Here is an 18523-nt window from a genome sequence, read left to right as displayed (position 1 = left end):
TGAGAGGCGATCTTATCGAAACATATAAGATTGTGAGGGGGCTTGATCGGGTGGATGCGGTGAGGATGTTTCCACTGATGGGTGAGACTAGAACTAGGGGGCATAATCTTAGAATAAGGGGCTGCCCTTTCAAAGCTGAGATGAGGAGAAACTTCTTCACTCAGAGGGTAGTAAATCTATGGAATTTGCTACCCCAGAGAGCTGTGGAAGCTGCAACATTAAATAAATTTAAAATGGAGATAGACATTTTCCTAGCAGATAAGGGAATTAGGGGTTACGGGGAGAGGGCAGGGAAGTGGACGTGAGTCTAGATTCAGATCAGCCATGATCCTATTGAATGGCGGAGCAGGCCCGAGGGGCCGTATGGCCTACTCCTGCTCCTACTTCTTATGTTCTTACCACATCCACTGGTTCTCCCTTATCTATTTACCAGTTACATCCTCAAAAATTCCAGTAGATTAGTCAAGAATGATTTACCTTTTGTAAATCCATGTTGACTTTGTCCGATCCTGTCACTGCTTTTCAAGTGCTCTGATATTACATCTTTTATAATGGACTCTAGCATTTTCCCCACTACCGATGTCAGGCTTACCGGTCTATAATTCCCCGCTTTTTCTTTACCACCCTTTTTGAATAGTGGGGTAACATCAGCTACCCTCCAATCCATGGGTACTGTTCCAGAGTCTATCGAGTTCTGGAAGATGACCAGCAATGCATCTACTATTTCTAGGGCCACTTCCTTAAGTACCCTGGGATGTAGATTATCAGGCCCTGGGGATTTATCGGCCTTCAGTCCCATCAATTTTCCTAACACAATTTCCCTACAAATACTGATTTCTTTCAGTTCCACCATTTCATCAGACCCTATGTTCCCCGGCATCTCTGGGAGATTATTTGTGTCCTCCTTTGTGAAGACAGAACCAAAATACGTATTTAGTTGGTCTGCCATTTCTTTGTTCCCCATTATAAATTCCCCTGATTCTGACTGCAAGGGACCTACGCTTGACTTCACCAATCTTTTTCTCTTCACATATCTATAAAAGCTTTTACAGTCAGTTTTTATGTTCCCTGCAAGCTTACTCTCATAATCTATTTTCCCTTTCTTAATTAATCCCTTTGGCCTTCTTTGTTGAATCCTAAACTGCTCCCAATCCTTGCTTGTTCTGGCCAGTTTATATGTCCTCTCCTTGGATCTTATGCTATCCCTAATTTCCCTTGTTAGCCATGGTTGAGTCACCTTTTTTGTTTTATTTTTATGCCAAACTGGGATGAACAAATTCTGTAGTTCATCCATTCGGTCTTTGAATGTTTGCCACTGCCTATCCACCGTCAACCCTTTGAGTGCCATTCCCCAATCAATCCTACCCAACTCGCTCCTCAGACCATCGTAGTTTCCTTTATTTAAATTGAGGACCCTAGTCTCTGAGTCGACGACTTCATTCTCCATCTTAATAAAGTATTCGATCATATTATGATCACTCCGACCCAAGGGGCCTCGTACAACAAGATTGCTAATTAATCCTTTCTCGTTACATAATACCCAGTCTAAGATGGCCTGATCTCTGGTTGGTTCCTTGACATATTGGTCCAGGAAACCATCCCGTACACACTCCAGGAATTCCTCCTCCACAGTATTGTTACTAATTTGGCTGGCCCAATCTATATGTAGATTAAAGTCACCCATGATGACTGCTGTGCCCTTATTGCACGCTTCTTTAATTTCCCTTTTAATGCCATCCCCAACCTCTGCCTTACTGTTTGGAGGTCTATATACCACCCCCACTAACGTTTTTTTCCCCTTAGTATTTCTCAATTCTACCCATACAGATTCCACATCATCAGAGCTAATATCCTTCATTACAATTGTGTTAATCCCTTCTTTAACCAGTAATGCTACCCCACCTCCCTTTCCTTTTTGGCTATCTTTCCTGATTATCGAATACCCCTGGATGTTGAGTTCCCAGTCTTGGCCATCCTTGAGCCACGTTTCTGTAATCCCAACCAAATCATATGTGTTGAACATAGGGAGGGAAGTCCATCATAGCTAAGCCTAATCCTGTCCTCATTAGATATCCACTCATTTATTCCTAGCAAGGACTCTGATAGCAGTCAAGAGCCACAAACTTGACTGATTTCCCCCTCCCTAACCCAAGGTGCTGAGGCCAATTGTAACTCCAGCTGAGATGAGCTCTCAGTATTGAAGCTTAGACCTTCCTGTTCTGTATGGCTCAACTGCTCATTGGGTAATCTCGCTGACTCGTTAGGAAAGCAATATTCAAACAGTGGCTCGATTTGTACTTGAGAAAGAGTTAAAAGTTGCTGAGGGAAATAGTAATGTTTGGCTCAAAAAAGGAAAGTAAGTTCCCTGGAGGCAGCATTAGCAATTGGATGTCATCTGAAAATGTAAACCCAAGACTGACAATAGATGAAGAAAGAATCAGGGTGGAGCCATCAAAAGCAGGAGGTGGTAGTTGTTGGTTGGAAGACATATAGGGCGGCTTCCCAAATTGGTGTTCTTGACAAGAAACAATGCTCAGTGCGAGTGCTGGCTGAGAAATTGCACACCCACAGCCTAATTGTCCATCTAATTTAATTTGGAATTGGAAAACCACAAATGTAACACCCCTATTTAAGAAAGGAGGGAGACAGAAAGCAGGAAACTATAGACCAGTTAGCCTAAAATCTGTCATTGGGAAAATGCTGGAGTCCATCATTAAGGAAGCAGTAGCAGGGCATTTGGAAAATCATAATGTAGTCAAGCAGAGTCAGCATGGTTTTATGAAAGGGAAATCATGTTTAACAAACTTGCTGGAGTTCTTTGAGGAGGTAACGAGTAGGGTGGACAAAGGTGGGCCAGTGGATGTGGTGTATTTGGATTTCCAGAAGGCAGTTGATAAGGTGCCACATAAAAGGTTACTGCATAAGATAAGAGCTCATGGAATTGGGGGTAATATATTAGCATGGATAAAGAATTGGCTAACGAACAGAAAGCAGAGAGTCGGGATAAATGGGTCATTTTCCGGTTGACAAACGGTAACTAGTGGGGTGCCACAGGGATCGGCACTGGGGCCCCAACTATTTACAATCTACATTAATGACTTGGATGAAGGGACTGAGTATAATGTAGCCAAGCTTGCGGATGATACAAACATGGGTTGGAAAGCAAGTTGTGCAGAGGACTCAAAGAATCTGCAAAGGGATATAGACAGGCTAGGTGAGTGGGCAAACATTTGGCAGATGGAGTATATTGTGGGAAAGTGCGAGGTTATACACTTTGGCAGGAAAAATAAAAAAGCAAATTATTATTTAAATGGAGAGAGATTACAAAATGCTACAGTACAGAGGGACCTGGAGGTCCTTGTGCATGAAACACAAAAAGTTAGCATGCAGATACAGCAAGTAATCAAAAAGGCAAATGGAATGTTGGCCTTTATTTCAAAGGGGTTGGAGTATAAAAGCAGGGAAGTCCTGCTACAACAGTACAGGGTATTGGTGAGACTACTCCTTGAGTACTGCGTACAGTTTTGGTCTCCTTATTTAAGGAAGGATATACTTGCATTGGAGGCAGTTCAGAGATGATTCACTAGGTTAATTCCAGAGATGAGGGCATTGACTTATGAGGAAAGTTTGAGCAGGCTGGGCCTATACTCATTGGAATTTAGAAGAATGAGAGGTGATCTTATTGAAACATATAAGATGCTGAGGGGGCATGACAAGTTAGATGCAGAGAGGATGTTTCCCCTCGTGGGGAAATCTAGAATGTGGGGGCAGAGTTTTAGAATAAAGGGTCGCCCTTTTAGAACTGAGATGAGGAGGAATTTCTTCTCTCAGAGGGTCGTAAATCTGTGGAATTCTCTGCCCCAGAGACTGTGGAGGCTGGGTCATCAAATACATTTAAGGTGGAGATAGACGAATTTTTGCAAGATAAGGGAGTGAAGGGTTATAGGGAGCAGGCGGGGAGGTGGCTTTGAGCCCAAGATCAGCCATGATCTTATTGAATGGTGGAGCAGGCTCGAGGGGCCAAGTGGCCTATTCTTTCTCCTATTTCTTATGTTCTTATGTAAATGGATAGTAAATCAGGGATTATGTGCCCGTGATTTCCTGATCAGCATTTCCTGCAAACACCACTTTTCACCAATAGCAACCTGGTTTTATTTTTATTCATTATGGGATGTGGGCATCGCTGACAAGGCCAGCATTTATTGCCCATCCCTAATTGCCCTTGAGAGGTGGTGGTGAGCCGTTTTCTTGAACTGCTGCAGTCTGTGTGGTGAAGGAACTCCCACAGTGCTGTTAGGCAGGGAGTTCCAGGATTTTGACCCAGCGATGATGCAGGATCGGCAATATACTTCCAGTCAGGATGGTGTGTGACTTGGAGGGGAACTTGGAGGTGGTGGTGATCCCATGCGCCTGCTGCTCTTGTCCTTTTAGGTGGAAGAGGTCGTGGGTTTGGGAGTTGCTGCCGAAGAAGCCTTGGCAAGTTGCAGCAGTGCATCTTGTAGATGGTACACACTGCAGCCATGGTACGCTGGTGGTGGAGGGAGTGAATGTTTATGGTGGTGGATGGAGTGCCAAACAAGTGGGCTGTTTTGTCCTGGATGGTGTCGAGCTTCTTGAGTGTTGTTGGAGCTGCACTCATCCAGGCAAGTGGAGAGTATTCCATCACACTCCTTACTTGTGCCTTGTAGATGGTGGAAAGGCTTTGGGGAGTCAGGAGGTGAGACACTCACCGCAGAATACCTAGCCTCTGACCTGCTCTTGTTGCCACAGTATTTATGTGGCTGGTCCAGTTAAGTTTCTGGTCAATGGTGACCCCCAGGATGTTGATGGTGGGGGATTCAGCAATGGTAATGCTGTTGAATGTCAAGGGGCGGTGGTTAGACTCTCACTTGTTGGAGATAGTCATTGCCTGACACTTCTGTGGCGCGAATGTTACCTGCCACTTATCAGCCCAAGCCTGAACATCATCCAGGTCTTGTTGCATGCGGGCATCTGAGGAGCTGTGAATGGCACTGAACACTGTGCAGTCATCAGCGAACAACCCCTTTTCTGACCTTATGTTGGAGGGAAGGTCATTGATGAAGCAGCTGAAGATGGTTGGGCCTAGGACACTGCCCCGAGGAACTCCTGCAACGATGTCCTGGGGCTGTGATGATTGACCTTCAACCACCACAACCATCTTCCTTTGTGCTGGGTATGACTCCAGCCAATGGAGAGTTCCCCCTCCCGATTCCCATTGATTTCAGTGTTGCTAGGGCTCCTTGACGTTCAGTGCCATTCACAACTCCTCAGATAATGAAGCAGTCCATGGCCGCATGCAACAAGACCTGGATGACGTTCAGGCTTCGGCTGAGAAGTGGCAGGTAACATTCGCACCACACAAGTGCCAGGCAATGACTATCTCCAACAAGCGAGAGTCTAACCACTGCCCCTTGTCATTCAACGACATTACCATCGCCGAATCCCCCACCATCAACATCCTGGGGGTCACCATTGACCAGAAACTTAACTGGACCAGCCACATAAATACTGTGGCAACAAGAGCAGGTCAGAGGCTGGGTATTCTGTGGCAAGTGTCTCACCTCCTGACTCCCCAAAGCCTTTCCACCATCTACAAGGCACAAGTAAGGAGTGTGATGGAATACTCTCCACTTGCCTGGATGAGTGCAAATCCAAAAACACTCAAGAAGCTCAACACCATCCAGGACAAAGCAGCCCACATGATTGATACCCCATCCACCACCTTAAACATTCACTCCCTCCACCACCAGCATACCGTGGCTGCAGTGTGTACCATCTACAAGATGCACTGCAGCAACTCGCCAAGGCTTCTTCGACAGCACCTCCCAAACCCGCGACCTCTTCCATCCTAGAAGGACAAGGGCAGCAGGGGCATGGGAACACCACCACCTCCAACTTCCCCTCTAAGTCACACACCATCCTTCATCGTCGCTGGGTCAAAATCCTGGAACTCCCTACCTAACAGCACTGTGGGAGTACCTTCACCACACGGACTGCTGCGGTTCAAGAAGGCGGCTCACCACCACCTTCTCAGGGCAACTAGGGATGGGCAATAAATGCTGGCCTTGCCAGCGACGCCCACATTCCATAAACGAATTTTAAAAAAATCACTGAATTTAAATCCCCTGGCTGCAATTTGAACTCACGTCTCTGGATGATTAGTCCAGGCCTCTGGATTATTAGCCCAGTGACATTATCACTGTGCTACCGTTCAGCCCATATATATTTAAAGGTTGAACCCAAAACAAAATTTGCATTGCCCCATTGAAGGATTGAAAAAGAAGCCCCAATTTACTGATAATAGAATAAATGGCGCATGAGAAGCTTGGTCTGTGTCACACTTGGATAGGGAGCCGAAAATCCATTGAGACAGCAGCTGTTAAAGGGCTACAGCTCAACATTAAAGGGGAAATTGTGTTGGTTACAGAGAAATAAACGAATTTGTCACAGTGGAACAACAGAGGAATATGGGCAGCACTGCTATTGTTGATGCTGAAACATTGGATGTCATGCTGCAGGAAGTACACCAAAGGAGGGTGGCTCTTTCTGGGACTGAAGGCCACTTGCCAGTAAAAGCACAAATGAAAGCTTCATGGAGGGAAGTTGCTGACCGAGTCAATGCACTCACCCAGGTCCTTTTTACCTAGTTGCAAAGGAGAAGAGGTTTGCTGGTATCAGGAGGAAGGTGAAGGTAATTGTATTCCTCAATTTTCTCTCATTCCTTGTGGGGCCCAACAATCATAGCACAAATTTAACTCGGGAATTTCCACACCCTCGATGGAGTACCACCTTAAGCATTGTGCACAATCATTGCCCTTTTTCACACACTTTTTCAGTACGGCAAAGCTGCATGGCACACTATTGATGGGAGTGGAGAGAGCAGCAAACAGATGCTGATGCACCCAGACCAAGTTGGTCCTCTGTTTTAGGGAGTTTTTCAGTGGAGTCAGCAGCCACAAGTGCAGATGATAGCCCTATTCATCAGGGCCGTCCCATGCAGTGTTTCTTCTCCTTCAAATAATGCAGACACCATGGACTGCCACACAGTGAAGGGACCATGGCTGCTTCCTGGATAATGCCCAGTGACATGTATAATGATGTTTCTCTGGTCTAATAACACCTGAACAGGAATTGAGTGCACGCCCTTTCTAGTTATGCAGGCCATGGGGTTGGCATAAAGAGCCTTAATACCCACATGAGTGCCATGTACAATGGGCTTTCATTCCATGGTAACCTTCACTTCTAAGGAAAGAGCTGTTCCTATTGCAGATGTTGTCTGCAGCTTATCCTAAAGCAGATGGTACAGCTCTGTGGTAGCCACTGTAGTGAAGTGAAGACAACAAAGACAAATCTGCTCTGACATGTTCATGTAAATGTGGAGGGGTCTATAAATGCAGGTCCCAGAGTAGTAACAGGTGCAGACCAAATGTCTCAGGTGTCATTGCACCTGCATTTGTTTGCTTCTCAATATCTCCTCTTCCTCATCTAAATCATGCAGCATATTTGAGGCTCCAACTGCCAATCCTCACCACTTTATATAGCGCAACTTAAATGTCAGCAGTAACCAAGAATAATGGAGGAAAGGAGAACCCACAGAACTGGCTAACTACCCAGCAAAACCAGCTAATGCATGAGCAAGATGCAGAAAAATGTAATTGAAAACACAAAAGCAGTAAAGTTTTGCCATCAACAGAAACTTTCTGAGGCCATCAGCTCAAAGTCGTGAGATTCAACCAGGGACTCTTTCTAAACATCATTTAAATATGGAAACGAAGCATGCACATGCCAGCAGCACTGCCTCATTTCCTCACCTCAAATTGCCTGGTTTTCCAACCCATGACCAATGCTAGCAAGGCACTATGCTTTGGGTGGAACCTTGGAAATCTAGGCTGTGGTGTTAATACAGAGGAGAAATTTCAGACGTTATTTTACGGAAAGCATTGAAAACCATCTGAAAGGAAAGAACTCTTCTTCCTCAAGTATAAAATGGTTCCAATTGAAAAACCCACTGTACCACTATTGTCGTCAAAAACAACAAAAACTTGTATTTATATAGTGCCTTTAACATCATAAAACATCCCAGAGTGCTTCACAGGAGCGCAATCAAGCAAAATCTGACACTGAGCCACATAAGGTGATATTAGGGCAGATGACCAAAAGCTTGGTCAAAGAGGTAGCTTTTAAGGAGCGTCTTAAAGAAGGATACAGAGGCGGAGAGGTTTAGGGAAGGAATTCCAGAGCTTAGGGCCAAGGCAGCTGAAGTACTGGCTGCCAATGGTGGAGTGATTAAAATCAGGGATGCCCAAGAGGCCAGAATTGGAGGAGCGCAAATATCTCGGAGGGTTGTAGGGCTGGAAGAGATTACAGAGATAGGGAGGGGCGAGGCCATGGAGGGATTTGAAAACAAGGATGAGAATTTTAAAATTGAGGCGTTGCTTATCTGAGAGCTAATGTAGGTCAGCGAGCACAGGGTGATGGGTGATCGGGACTTGGTGCGAGTTAGGACACGGGCAGCCGAGTTTTGGATGACTCAAGTTTACGTAGGGTAGAACGTGGGAAGCCAGCCAGGAGTGCGTTGGAATAGTCAAGTCTAGAGGTAACAAAGGCATGGAGGAGAGTTTCAGCAGCAGATGAGCTGAGGCAAGGGCGGAGTCGGACGATGTTACAGTGGTGGAAATAGGTGGTCTTCATGGTGGCGTGGATATGTGGCCAGAAGCTCATCTTGGGGTCAAATATGACACAGTCTGGTTCAGCCTCAGACAGTTGCCAGGGAGAGGGATGGAGTCGGTGGCTAAGGAACAGAGTTTGTGGCGGGGACCGAACACATTGGCTTTGGTCTTCCCAATATTTTGTTGGAGGAAATTTCTCCTCATCCAGGACTGGATGTTGGACAAGCTGTCTGACAATTTAGAGACAGTGGAGGGATCAAGAGAGGTGGTGGTGAGCAGGAAGAGAAGCTATTGCAGGTGATTCTCTGGCTACGACTGGATAGATAAGAATGGAACCAGGCGAGTGCAGTTCCACCCAGCTGGATGATGGTAGAGGGGCATTGGAGGAGGATGGAGTGGTCAACCATGTCAAAGACTGCAGACACGTCGAGAAGGACAAGATCACATAAGATGTCATTTGTGACTTTGATAAGAGCCATATCGGTACTGTGGCAGGGACGGAAACCTGATTTGTGGGATTCAAAAATGGAGCTCCAGGAAAGATGGACATGGATTTGGGAGGTGACAGCAAGTTCAAGGACTTTGGAGAGGAAATGGAGGTTGGAGATGGGGTGGTAGTTTGCAAGGACATAAGGGTCAAAGGTTGTTGTTTTGAGGAGAGCAGTGATGATGGCAGATTTGAAGGAGAGGGGGACAGTACCTGAGCAGAGAGAACCGTTAACAATATGAGCTAACCTGGGAGCCAGGAAGGGAAGTTGGATGGTCAGCAGTTTAGTGGGAATAGGGTTGAGGGAGCAGGAGGTGGGTGTCATGGACAAGGTGAGCTCGGAGAGGGCATGAGGCGGGATAGGAGAGAAACTAGAGAAAGATACAAGTTCAGGGTTAGAGGAACCTTAGGAAACCTGGTTGTTGACAGAAAAAGGCTGTGCCACAACAATCACCACAATGTCGCCTGACCATCTAAATAATAAGCAGAAAAAAGCGGGGGGTGGGGGGAAGAAATTAAGAAAATAGTTTGAAAATGGCTTGCAAATGCTCCTAGTAATCTTCAGGCAGACTGGAAAACCATGCTCCCATATAAATACCATCAGCAGGACTTAATTTCAATATTAAAATTAACATCTAACGTCAGGCAGGAATTTTCTGTGCCCTTGTAACTTGGAACCAGAAATTTGCGTCATGGGCAAAATAGGTGGAGATCCCGCTTTATGGAGCCCCATCTCGATTTTCAATTGATAACGTCGACTTGATGTCCAAAAAATGGTGTTACCAATTGAAGAATCTATCTTTTTAGACTACAGCTGACCTGCAACCGATCCATTGCAAAAGTTAGTGCTGAATCTATGGTCAGAACAATAACAACTCGCGTTTATCAAGTATCAGAGTTAATATGAGGCTCTTTGCTTCAGCCACAAAGTGACTATGTTGGCACCAAAATTCTTATGGCTTTGGTAGGGCATAAACATATGCCACTATACAACAGGGGTTGTATAGGTTGTATAGACCAGCAAGGCTGATGTTGGGATATTAAAGGTCGATTGCTGTGTTTCATTCTGCTGCTGGAGGCTCATAGCCTTACTTTAAATTGGTCTTTTGTCAAACATTTTTGTGTTCTTAATGTTGAGGTTACAAGCTTCATTTGGAAGTCTCCCTTGAGACTTCTTCTTGTATAGGGAGAAGGCTGAAAATGTTTTTCCTCATGGGGAATACTGTCTATGTGGTTATGATGGAGCAGGAGGAATAGTAGGTAACCTAGGCAGTCAGGTACATAAAGACAGCACTGCAGGACATCTAGACCCTCCTCGAGCTACCCAACCATCAGGTATATGGCCCCAGAAGATTATTCCCTAATATATCCGAGAAGTTGTGTCAGTTGGCCTGTGTTCATAGGATGTTTGTAGATGTTCTTGGAGTTGTCTCGCATTGCAGAGATGCTCTCTCAGATGGTGCTTTGAACTTGGATGGCATTGAACTCTATGGGCTCGATTTTGTTACGGGGTGGGCTGGGGTCGTGTAATCTGTTTTTTGTGTTAGCGATTCTAAATCGATGTGGGAGAATGATGCGATTTTAACTTAAGTGGGCAATTGAGTTTCAGCGCGTGGGAACCCATGGCCAAATTCGTTTTTTCAGTCTGAAACTTGCCTCTGATGACGTCATCATTGCTGCTGCATTTAAGGTCTGCAACAAGCTTTGCTTCTTCTGCAGACTGCCAACCTTTTGGCCTTTCATGTTAGAGGGACCTGGAGGCAGAATGACCAGCGAGAGACCTAGATCTGCTCCCAGGTTTGGTGACGTCGCCCTGCAAGCTTTAGTGGAGGGAGCAAGAGCCAATAAAGAGGTGCTCTTCCCTTCTTCAGGGAGGAAGAAGCCTCCCCAGCAGACCAAGGCTGTGTGGGTCCAGGTGGCCCAGGAGGTCAACTCTTTGTCGATAACCCGCAGAACCTGGCTTCAGTGCAGGAAGAGGTTTCATGACCTTCTGCGCACTGGAAAAGTGAGTATGACTTTCCCATCACCCTCAATCTGATCCCCATTGCCTCTCCTCACCAGCACTCAGCTTTAGCAACCTCTTCCTCCACATCCCACTTGACACTGACATCCATGCACCCTTACCCATTCCCTCTCTATGGTCACATTCACCTAACTATTCGACTATGCAGCCCTCACACTCCCTATCACTGTGATGCTATGAAAACAACTTACAAAACACAGGGAGGGCCCTTGGTCTTGCCAACTCACTCCATCTTTGTCTCCTTCTAAGCATCTATGCTATGGATTCTCTACACTCATTCCTTCATTCTCACTCAAACTCCACTTGTCTCCCTCATTGCAGGAAAAGAGAACTCACAATAAGAGGGAAAAAGCGAGGACAGGAGGAGGGCCACCCTCAGTAGCCCAGCTCACCCCCTGGGAGGAGGCGGTCCTGGAGATCGTGGGAGTGGAGGACGATGCGCAAGAAGGGGATGGACAGATGGGTGCATCACAACAAGCTGGTGACAGAATAGTTTTCCATCTCATTGACATTGCATGAGTCGCTGATAATGATTCTGAAGTTCTAACAGATGGACTTATGATCATCTACAATATGCAATATGCATGTAACCTTGGCATCACATCTCTGACTTTTTCCTTTACTCCCCACAGGACCATCGACAGCATCCGTCCCCACTAGCCAGGAGGAACAGCCTGAGCATCCAGACTCCTCAGAGGAAGCTGCAACCTCTGAGGGCACAGCATCAGCAGAATTCAGCGCACCCAGCACCAGCGCAGACACTCACACCTCAGTGGGACCTTCGCAAGATAGAGTAGTGTTGTCACCTGGTGTATCACAGCTCACAAGTGAACATCAGCAGATGGTAGAGACAGGGACAGCAGTGGAGAGTCCTCGTCGGAGGGCGCAGGACTCCGCCAGCTCGGCTCAGCTGCATGTCAACCCTCTGCCTCTGGGTCCATCCACAAGATCAACGGTGCTGGAACTCCAGGAACAGATGCAGGAGTCTCTGGCAGGTTTTGTCTCCAGGGTCGCTGTGAGTGTGGAGCGAATGGAGGAATCCATTGCAAACATGAGCAGAGCCTTTGTGGAGTCATTGGCACATGAACGCATTACCATGGAAAGGATGGCAACCTCCATGGAGGTGATAAGTTGCCAGAGTGCAGAAAACATGGTGAGTGTTCAGAATAGACTGACATCTCTGGAGGAGCGATGGTCATCTATTGAACAGAGAAACCAGACCTTCATGGAAGTCCTTCTGAGTAAGACTGCCAGTGCAGATACGGGTCCCCATGGCCCCCCTGATGTGCAGCAAGGTTATCTCAAGCCACTTGCAAGCGCTGAGGGGGACCTGACCCATGAGAGGGATGTTGGTGGCAGACATCAAGAAATTGGGTCTCCTCTCCAAGCGCTCATACTTCCATGCCACTGCAGAGCCCTCGGTCAGAGCCCCACCAGCGTCCACACCCAACTGAGATGGGCATCTCAACCCCTGCACAGCCGCAGGAGCAGCAGACTGTTGGCAAGCCCTCACAGGTTCGCAACCCCAGAGGACACCCGCCAAAGGTGTCGAGACAGGAGCAGTAAGAAAGTGAGCAAGGGGCCTCCACATCTGCTGAAGCCACAGGGGAAGCACCACGTAGGAGCATGCGTAAGAGAAAGATACTGCACAAATAATCACAAGGGTAGTCACTTGGGTGAAATTTTATGTTTAATATTAAAAAGCCATCAGATGATTAATGTAAATAGAAAATCTGATGGCTACTGCTGCAGTTGTGGCGTGTGTCATTTCGCTAATGGGACTTCCACATTGAGGGCTTAGGATTACTTGGTATATGCCTCAGTTGGGGAAACGCTCAGTTAAGGTGGCGAGAGGGGTTTCCCAGGAGGTCACACTGGAGATGGGTGTCAGGCTCCAAACTTCCACAACTGTGGTTATGCCCTCTAAAAGTTCCCCCAGACCTGAGACAACAAAGCCCTGCCACCTGCAAATGATGGCTGATCAAATATCCTATTTAATGGTGGAGCTGCAGCTAATAGTCAGCAATTCAATTGTGTTCCCGCCAGGTTTCACCGTCGTGTTTCAGAGCAGGCGTGCTTCACGTCGGAAAAGGGTTAAAATCACCAAGGCCTTTCAAAATGGGATAATAGAGGCAATTTTGTGCTTGTTAAGGGCCTTAAGGGCCAATCCCGCCTCTTGGAGACGGGATGGAGACGAGCAGTAAACACGATTTCTTGAAAATTGCTTGGAGGCGGGATGGAGGTGGGTTGGGCCCGCCCGCCACTTTTTGCAATTTTAACACCCCACACGCCTCCATTCCCGCCTCCACGGCCCTGTGAAATTCAAGCCCTATATATTCACACGTACATATTCATTGATTTAATAAATTCAATTAACAGTCTAAACCTAAAATGAAATCTGATGTGATTCTCTGTCACTTATCAAGGACTGGAGTAAGATGGTGTGGAATAATTTCATAGCTTAAAAATAATTACCAGACAGGATTTTCTGTTCAGTGACCTAGGTGCATTACTGAACATTTACCTAGGTGTTAAGGTTAGTGAAAACATTGGTGGCAGTTTGGGAATTGGGACTCATCAATAAGAGTGATCCAAGATATTAGAGCCAAAAAAAAACCTGGAGGAAAGAAGGGCAGAAAAGACATAAAAAGTGTTAACAGACCCCTTTAGTGACAAAAACTGTACACAGTGGGAGAAAACCAGTGCTCAGCAGAAGCTCACTATTTCCCCCGGGGACTTTTGTTCTATCATTCTGCCTACACATCCTAAGATCCTGCTTGCCTTCTTTACTGCTGTTAAACACTGCGCTGATGTTTTCAATGAGTTATCCACCAGTCCTGCCTGGTCTCTCTCCTGTGTCATACCCTATAATTCTCATATTCTCTCCATTTATTCCCCTTCCTCAGTCTTGGCACTTTCTATTTGTTCACAGTAAATAACATCTACCACTTATCAGCCCATTGTATTTGGACCATTATTCCTCAGTTCTGTATCATCAGGAACTTGCAAAGCTTTATTGCTGTCTGCATTTCCAAATCATTCATATACAATGTAAACAATAATGACCCAAACAGTGACCTTTGAGGCACCCTGCTGATCTTCCATTCTGATGCAGCTTCATGTATAACTACCCTTCGCTTCTTTTAATTGAGTCAATTTCCAATCCACTCCAGAAATTGAGTGAAGTCAGCATGAAAATTGGAGCAGCCACCTCTCTCATTCTGCTGTATCCTCCTGAGCCAGATCCCACCTAAAAAGTAATGGAAATAGCACTTCAATAACCTTCATTCAGAATCCAACACTTCAGACAACACAGCTTTTGCATTCAGACCACTCTCTAACTAAATGTGTTTCTAAATGTGTTTCGCATCCCTTTGGTCTCTATTGCGATAAGTAGACAGAACAGGTTTTCCTGGTCCCACGCCTGAGCATTTTGGATCACCTGCGTGCAGGGAATGAAGGAAAATTAGACAGGGAGGATAACATCCAAAGCCAAACCATCCAAATATTTTTGTCCATTTAAATTAATGGACGGTAAATCAGACAAGCTCCCTTATGGCTCCCTGCCCAATTTTCCGCCATTCACTGAGCCCAGGTGACTCAATACACCTCAGTATAGGAATAGCCACAGGGAGAGCAGTGCGGGCAGAATGGCATAACTGCCTCATGTAGTAGGTGACAGAGCTGCCCTGTTGCCTCTTTGGTGAAGTACAAGGTCAGAAGCAGGTTTGTGTAGGCATAATGTTAAAAAAAAACACTGTAAAAAGTATTTCCCAGCTGCTGAAATTGCTAATGATATTTTCCAGACTCAAAGGTCTCACTTTCACCTATCTCGACTAATCCTGGCAACAACTGCACCTTATAATGCTCAGTCTACTTTACCCTGAGTGCATTACGAGTGTAAAAACAGGAAACTCATAACTGCCCTCATTATAACATATGTGAATGAAGGCACTTGGGAATGAGCAGGCAGATTGCCGGAAGAGCCAAGAGGTGCAAAGGGACTTGGAAGGAGTGATTTTTTTAGCAGGCAAGGCTTCTGCCCGAATTTCCTACCACAGGTATTTACTTGCCCCAAATATTCTCCAGAAATACGCCAAAGCCAATGAGATGTTTTGCACCTGCCTATCTACCTTTACTTTTATCCCAGTGGATCTTCCAGGTTGAGGCTGGTTATGATGTTGGTGATGGGCTGCTGGTGGTACACCCCCTGCCGACAGGGCACTTGCCTCAGGTGGGGTGGGGGGGGGGGCGGGCAAGTTGGCTCTGACACTTGCTGCTGTGTAGTGTGGCTAGTGATGCCAGCTGAAGGAAAAAAATAGATATTTTAAAACTTTTTTTTTAAACTCCCACTTTACATAGTGCGATGCAGTCTTTTAAACTTTAAGTCCTCTTTCACCTCCTTAGCAATACTGGACAGCATTCCTGATGCCCAGCATTGCTGAGGTGTTAATAACAGAAATTATGGCAGATGATGTACTACCATCATTAACCTCTCATCTGAATATGCCCACCCAAACGTGAGCAAATGTTTTCTGAGTCCGCCGTCAGTTCCGGCAGAAAATCCTGGAGAACCAGGGAACAGCTATTTGCCACCAAAACAGGCAACAAAAAAAACAGAAATCTGGATCATTCCCTTTACCCCCTTACATGCAATCGCTCTGTATGTTTTTTTTCTTTATTTGTATTTGCTGCTGTTTTGTAAATTCAAACTTTAAGAAAAATACAATTTAACAAATCAGGAATCTCATGGCATCTAATCTTCTTGCCCTGTTTCATACCAGTTTTGCTACAGTATTGATTGATGTCACTTAATATTCTAGGGGCTAGATTTTCAGTTGCTTGCGCCAGCAGTTAGCGCCTTAAGAGAAGTGATTTTCGGGCGCTATTCGTGTAGCGCCCGGGCGCAGCGCAGTTTGCGCCCCGCCCCAAATTAAGTTGCCCGTTAGCGCCGGCGCAAAGTTTAGCGGCCGGCCGGATGCGCGCGCAGAAAATGACGTCACATCCTCGTGCAACGCCCTTTGGCCGCCCCGAATCCAAACTTCAGTCGGACCGCCCCGTTGTGCGGCTGGCGTCCAGAGCGTTTGTAAAATGGAACGCAACACACCCTGGGGAGCGCAAATTAAAGGGCACTCCTCCTGCACTATAAACGGCAGTCTGCATGTGTTGTGTGGAAGGATCCAGTGTGTTGTTGTGAACGGTATGTTTCCGGCCGCCGCCTCCGCCTCCGCCCCCGCCGCCGCCGCCGCCACCTCCACCCCCGCCGCCGCTGCCTCCACCACCGCCGCCGCCACCACCACCGCCACCACCACCACCACTCTTCCCCTTTAAGAGCTCACTGGCACCAGAGTGTCTGCCGTGCACTGCGCCCGAGCTCGGGCGCTGCGCTCTGCACCGCCGGCTTAGCGCCTAAAGATAGTAGTGGAACGCCTCTTTTAGCGCTCCACCAACCTCTTAGGGCGAAGCCACTGAATTTCCGGCAACGGGGCGCTACTTTGGGGCGGGCGCTAACTTCGGGCGGGCGCTAAGGTTAGCGCCCCAAAACTGTCTATACTGAAAATCTAGCCCTAGGTCTTTCATCCAGTCAGTGAATAACCCAGAATGACAACATGATATCACAAGATTGCACCAGTTGGATGATGATCCTAAAAAATGAAGCAGCCATCCAATCATTAACCAGATTATTATTCCCCTGCTTTCTTTCTTTCAGATGCTGATTGACCTGCTGTATATTTGCAGAATTTTCTGTCTGTTTCAGATTTCCAACATTCCCAGTTGTCTTTTTACCTGTAATATCTCTCTGCCAATGGAGCCATTGTACCTGAAAGCAAATTCTTCATGCAATCTTCATTTTCTGTCATTTAGTGCCACAAAAATCAGCCTTGCTCCAGTCTTGTGAAACAGATATTGGTGTGTCTCCTTCTGCCATTTCAGGACACTGCTACTGCTGTGTGAGAGAGCTGTGAAACACAGCTGGTAATTATGTTGGCAAAAATGCTGCTCTGTAAAGTGGCTGGTTAAAACTGCTTCTGTTTCCCAAATGAGTACAGATATGTAAATAGCTTTTGAATTAATCTGTGCAGCTAAAAAATTAGCTAGATTTGTCTGTTTCCATCTATGTCTGGATTGTGCTAATACTCTTTCCACTTGTCCTATGTCTCTTGTCCTATGTTCATTGTATTTTGTGTTCCAATTCAAATTCATGAAAATGCTTACCAGACAGAATCTCCTCTCATAACCCAGCTTCAGGTGGTGCAGAAACAACAGCTGTATACTTATTTTGGCATGTATGGCTGCCAATTTATATCAACATTTATTTTGGTAGATGTTCTATGAATAACCTTTCCAAAGATAACAGAGATGTGAAGAGACATTATTCTGTGGTTGGGTCACACAGAGTTGAACAGGAGGATGAAACATTTCCGATATGTGAGTACAATTTCCTGCAGTAAATGTACGCCTAATTATTACATTTGACTTCAATCCTTAGACCATCAGTTCCAAAAGAAGAAAGTCAAGATGAAGATAATCCATATGACTATCGAAAACTGCTTCGCAAAACATCCCAAAGGAATCGTCTTATCGAGCAGTGTTAGTTTATAATCTTACAGCCTCTTCCCTTGTGTGCTGTTTAAATAGATTTCTGGCATTGTCCCATAAGTTAACTGTTGTACATATGTTCATACTGTGCAGTAATAGCAATAGCCACATGTATTAGTAGTTTGCTTGAGTGTAATCAAGACACAAATAGTAAAATGTTTTGTGTTAATTTATAAGCTGAATCTTTCCATGGTCATAATTAATATTCTTTGTGAAAATGTAAAGCCAAATATTAATATTTCAAAATGGAGAAGTGAAGTAAGCTGACTCATGTTACAGTAATTTAAATAGTAGGAAATATGAGTCACTCAAGGAAAGAAACAAATTAAATTGTATTTTTTAAACAGAAAATGTGTGGTTCTCATGCTATACCTTATTAAATGTGATCTTCTGTGATCTGCCTGTTTCTTCCTCAAAGCAATAGAAAGAGAAACTACAAGTTCTCCTCCTGTACTGATACAAACACACATACCCACCTACCCCAATACAGAGATATGTTATTTTTACACCAAAGTTTGCACTAAATTAGAGATAGATGCAGTGAGGATATATATTGTGGATCAAAGATTTATGCAGAAGCAAACTACCAAATTACACCAGCTTCATAACTTAGGAAAGCCAAAGATATGGATGAGTTGTGATTTAACTTTCCAGTAGACCCACAGCACATGTTATATAAAATACAATATTCCACATATTAAATAGTCAGATACAGTACAATAT

At 45.5% G+C, this 18523-nt stretch overlaps 1 protein-coding gene across 4 annotated transcripts in view; it reads left to right on the top strand.

The window, feature by feature from the left end:
- myo3a (myosin IIIA) overlaps positions 1 to 18213 on the top strand; it is a 722675-nt gene extending 704462 nt beyond the window's left edge. For all 4 annotated transcript variants that reach the window (XM_085987739.1, XM_085987740.1, XM_085987738.1 and 1 more), the window contains one exon: positions 17691 to 18213. In XM_085987739.1, the coding sequence (XP_085843865.1) occupies positions 17691 to 17796 (106 nt within the window). In that variant the 3' untranslated portion in view covers positions 17797 to 18213. The remainder of the gene's footprint in view (positions 1 to 17690) is intronic.
- Positions 18214 to 18523: the final 310 nt, after the last annotated feature.

The sequence above is a fragment of the Somniosus microcephalus genome, chromosome 5, assembly GCF_052327205.1.
Source record: "Somniosus microcephalus isolate GS21.2 chromosome 5, FLI_Smic_1.0, whole genome shotgun sequence".
Classification (NCBI taxonomy): domain Eukaryota; kingdom Metazoa; phylum Chordata; class Chondrichthyes; order Squaliformes; family Somniosidae; genus Somniosus; species Somniosus microcephalus.
This window is presented reverse-complemented; position numbering and strand designations above follow the sequence as displayed.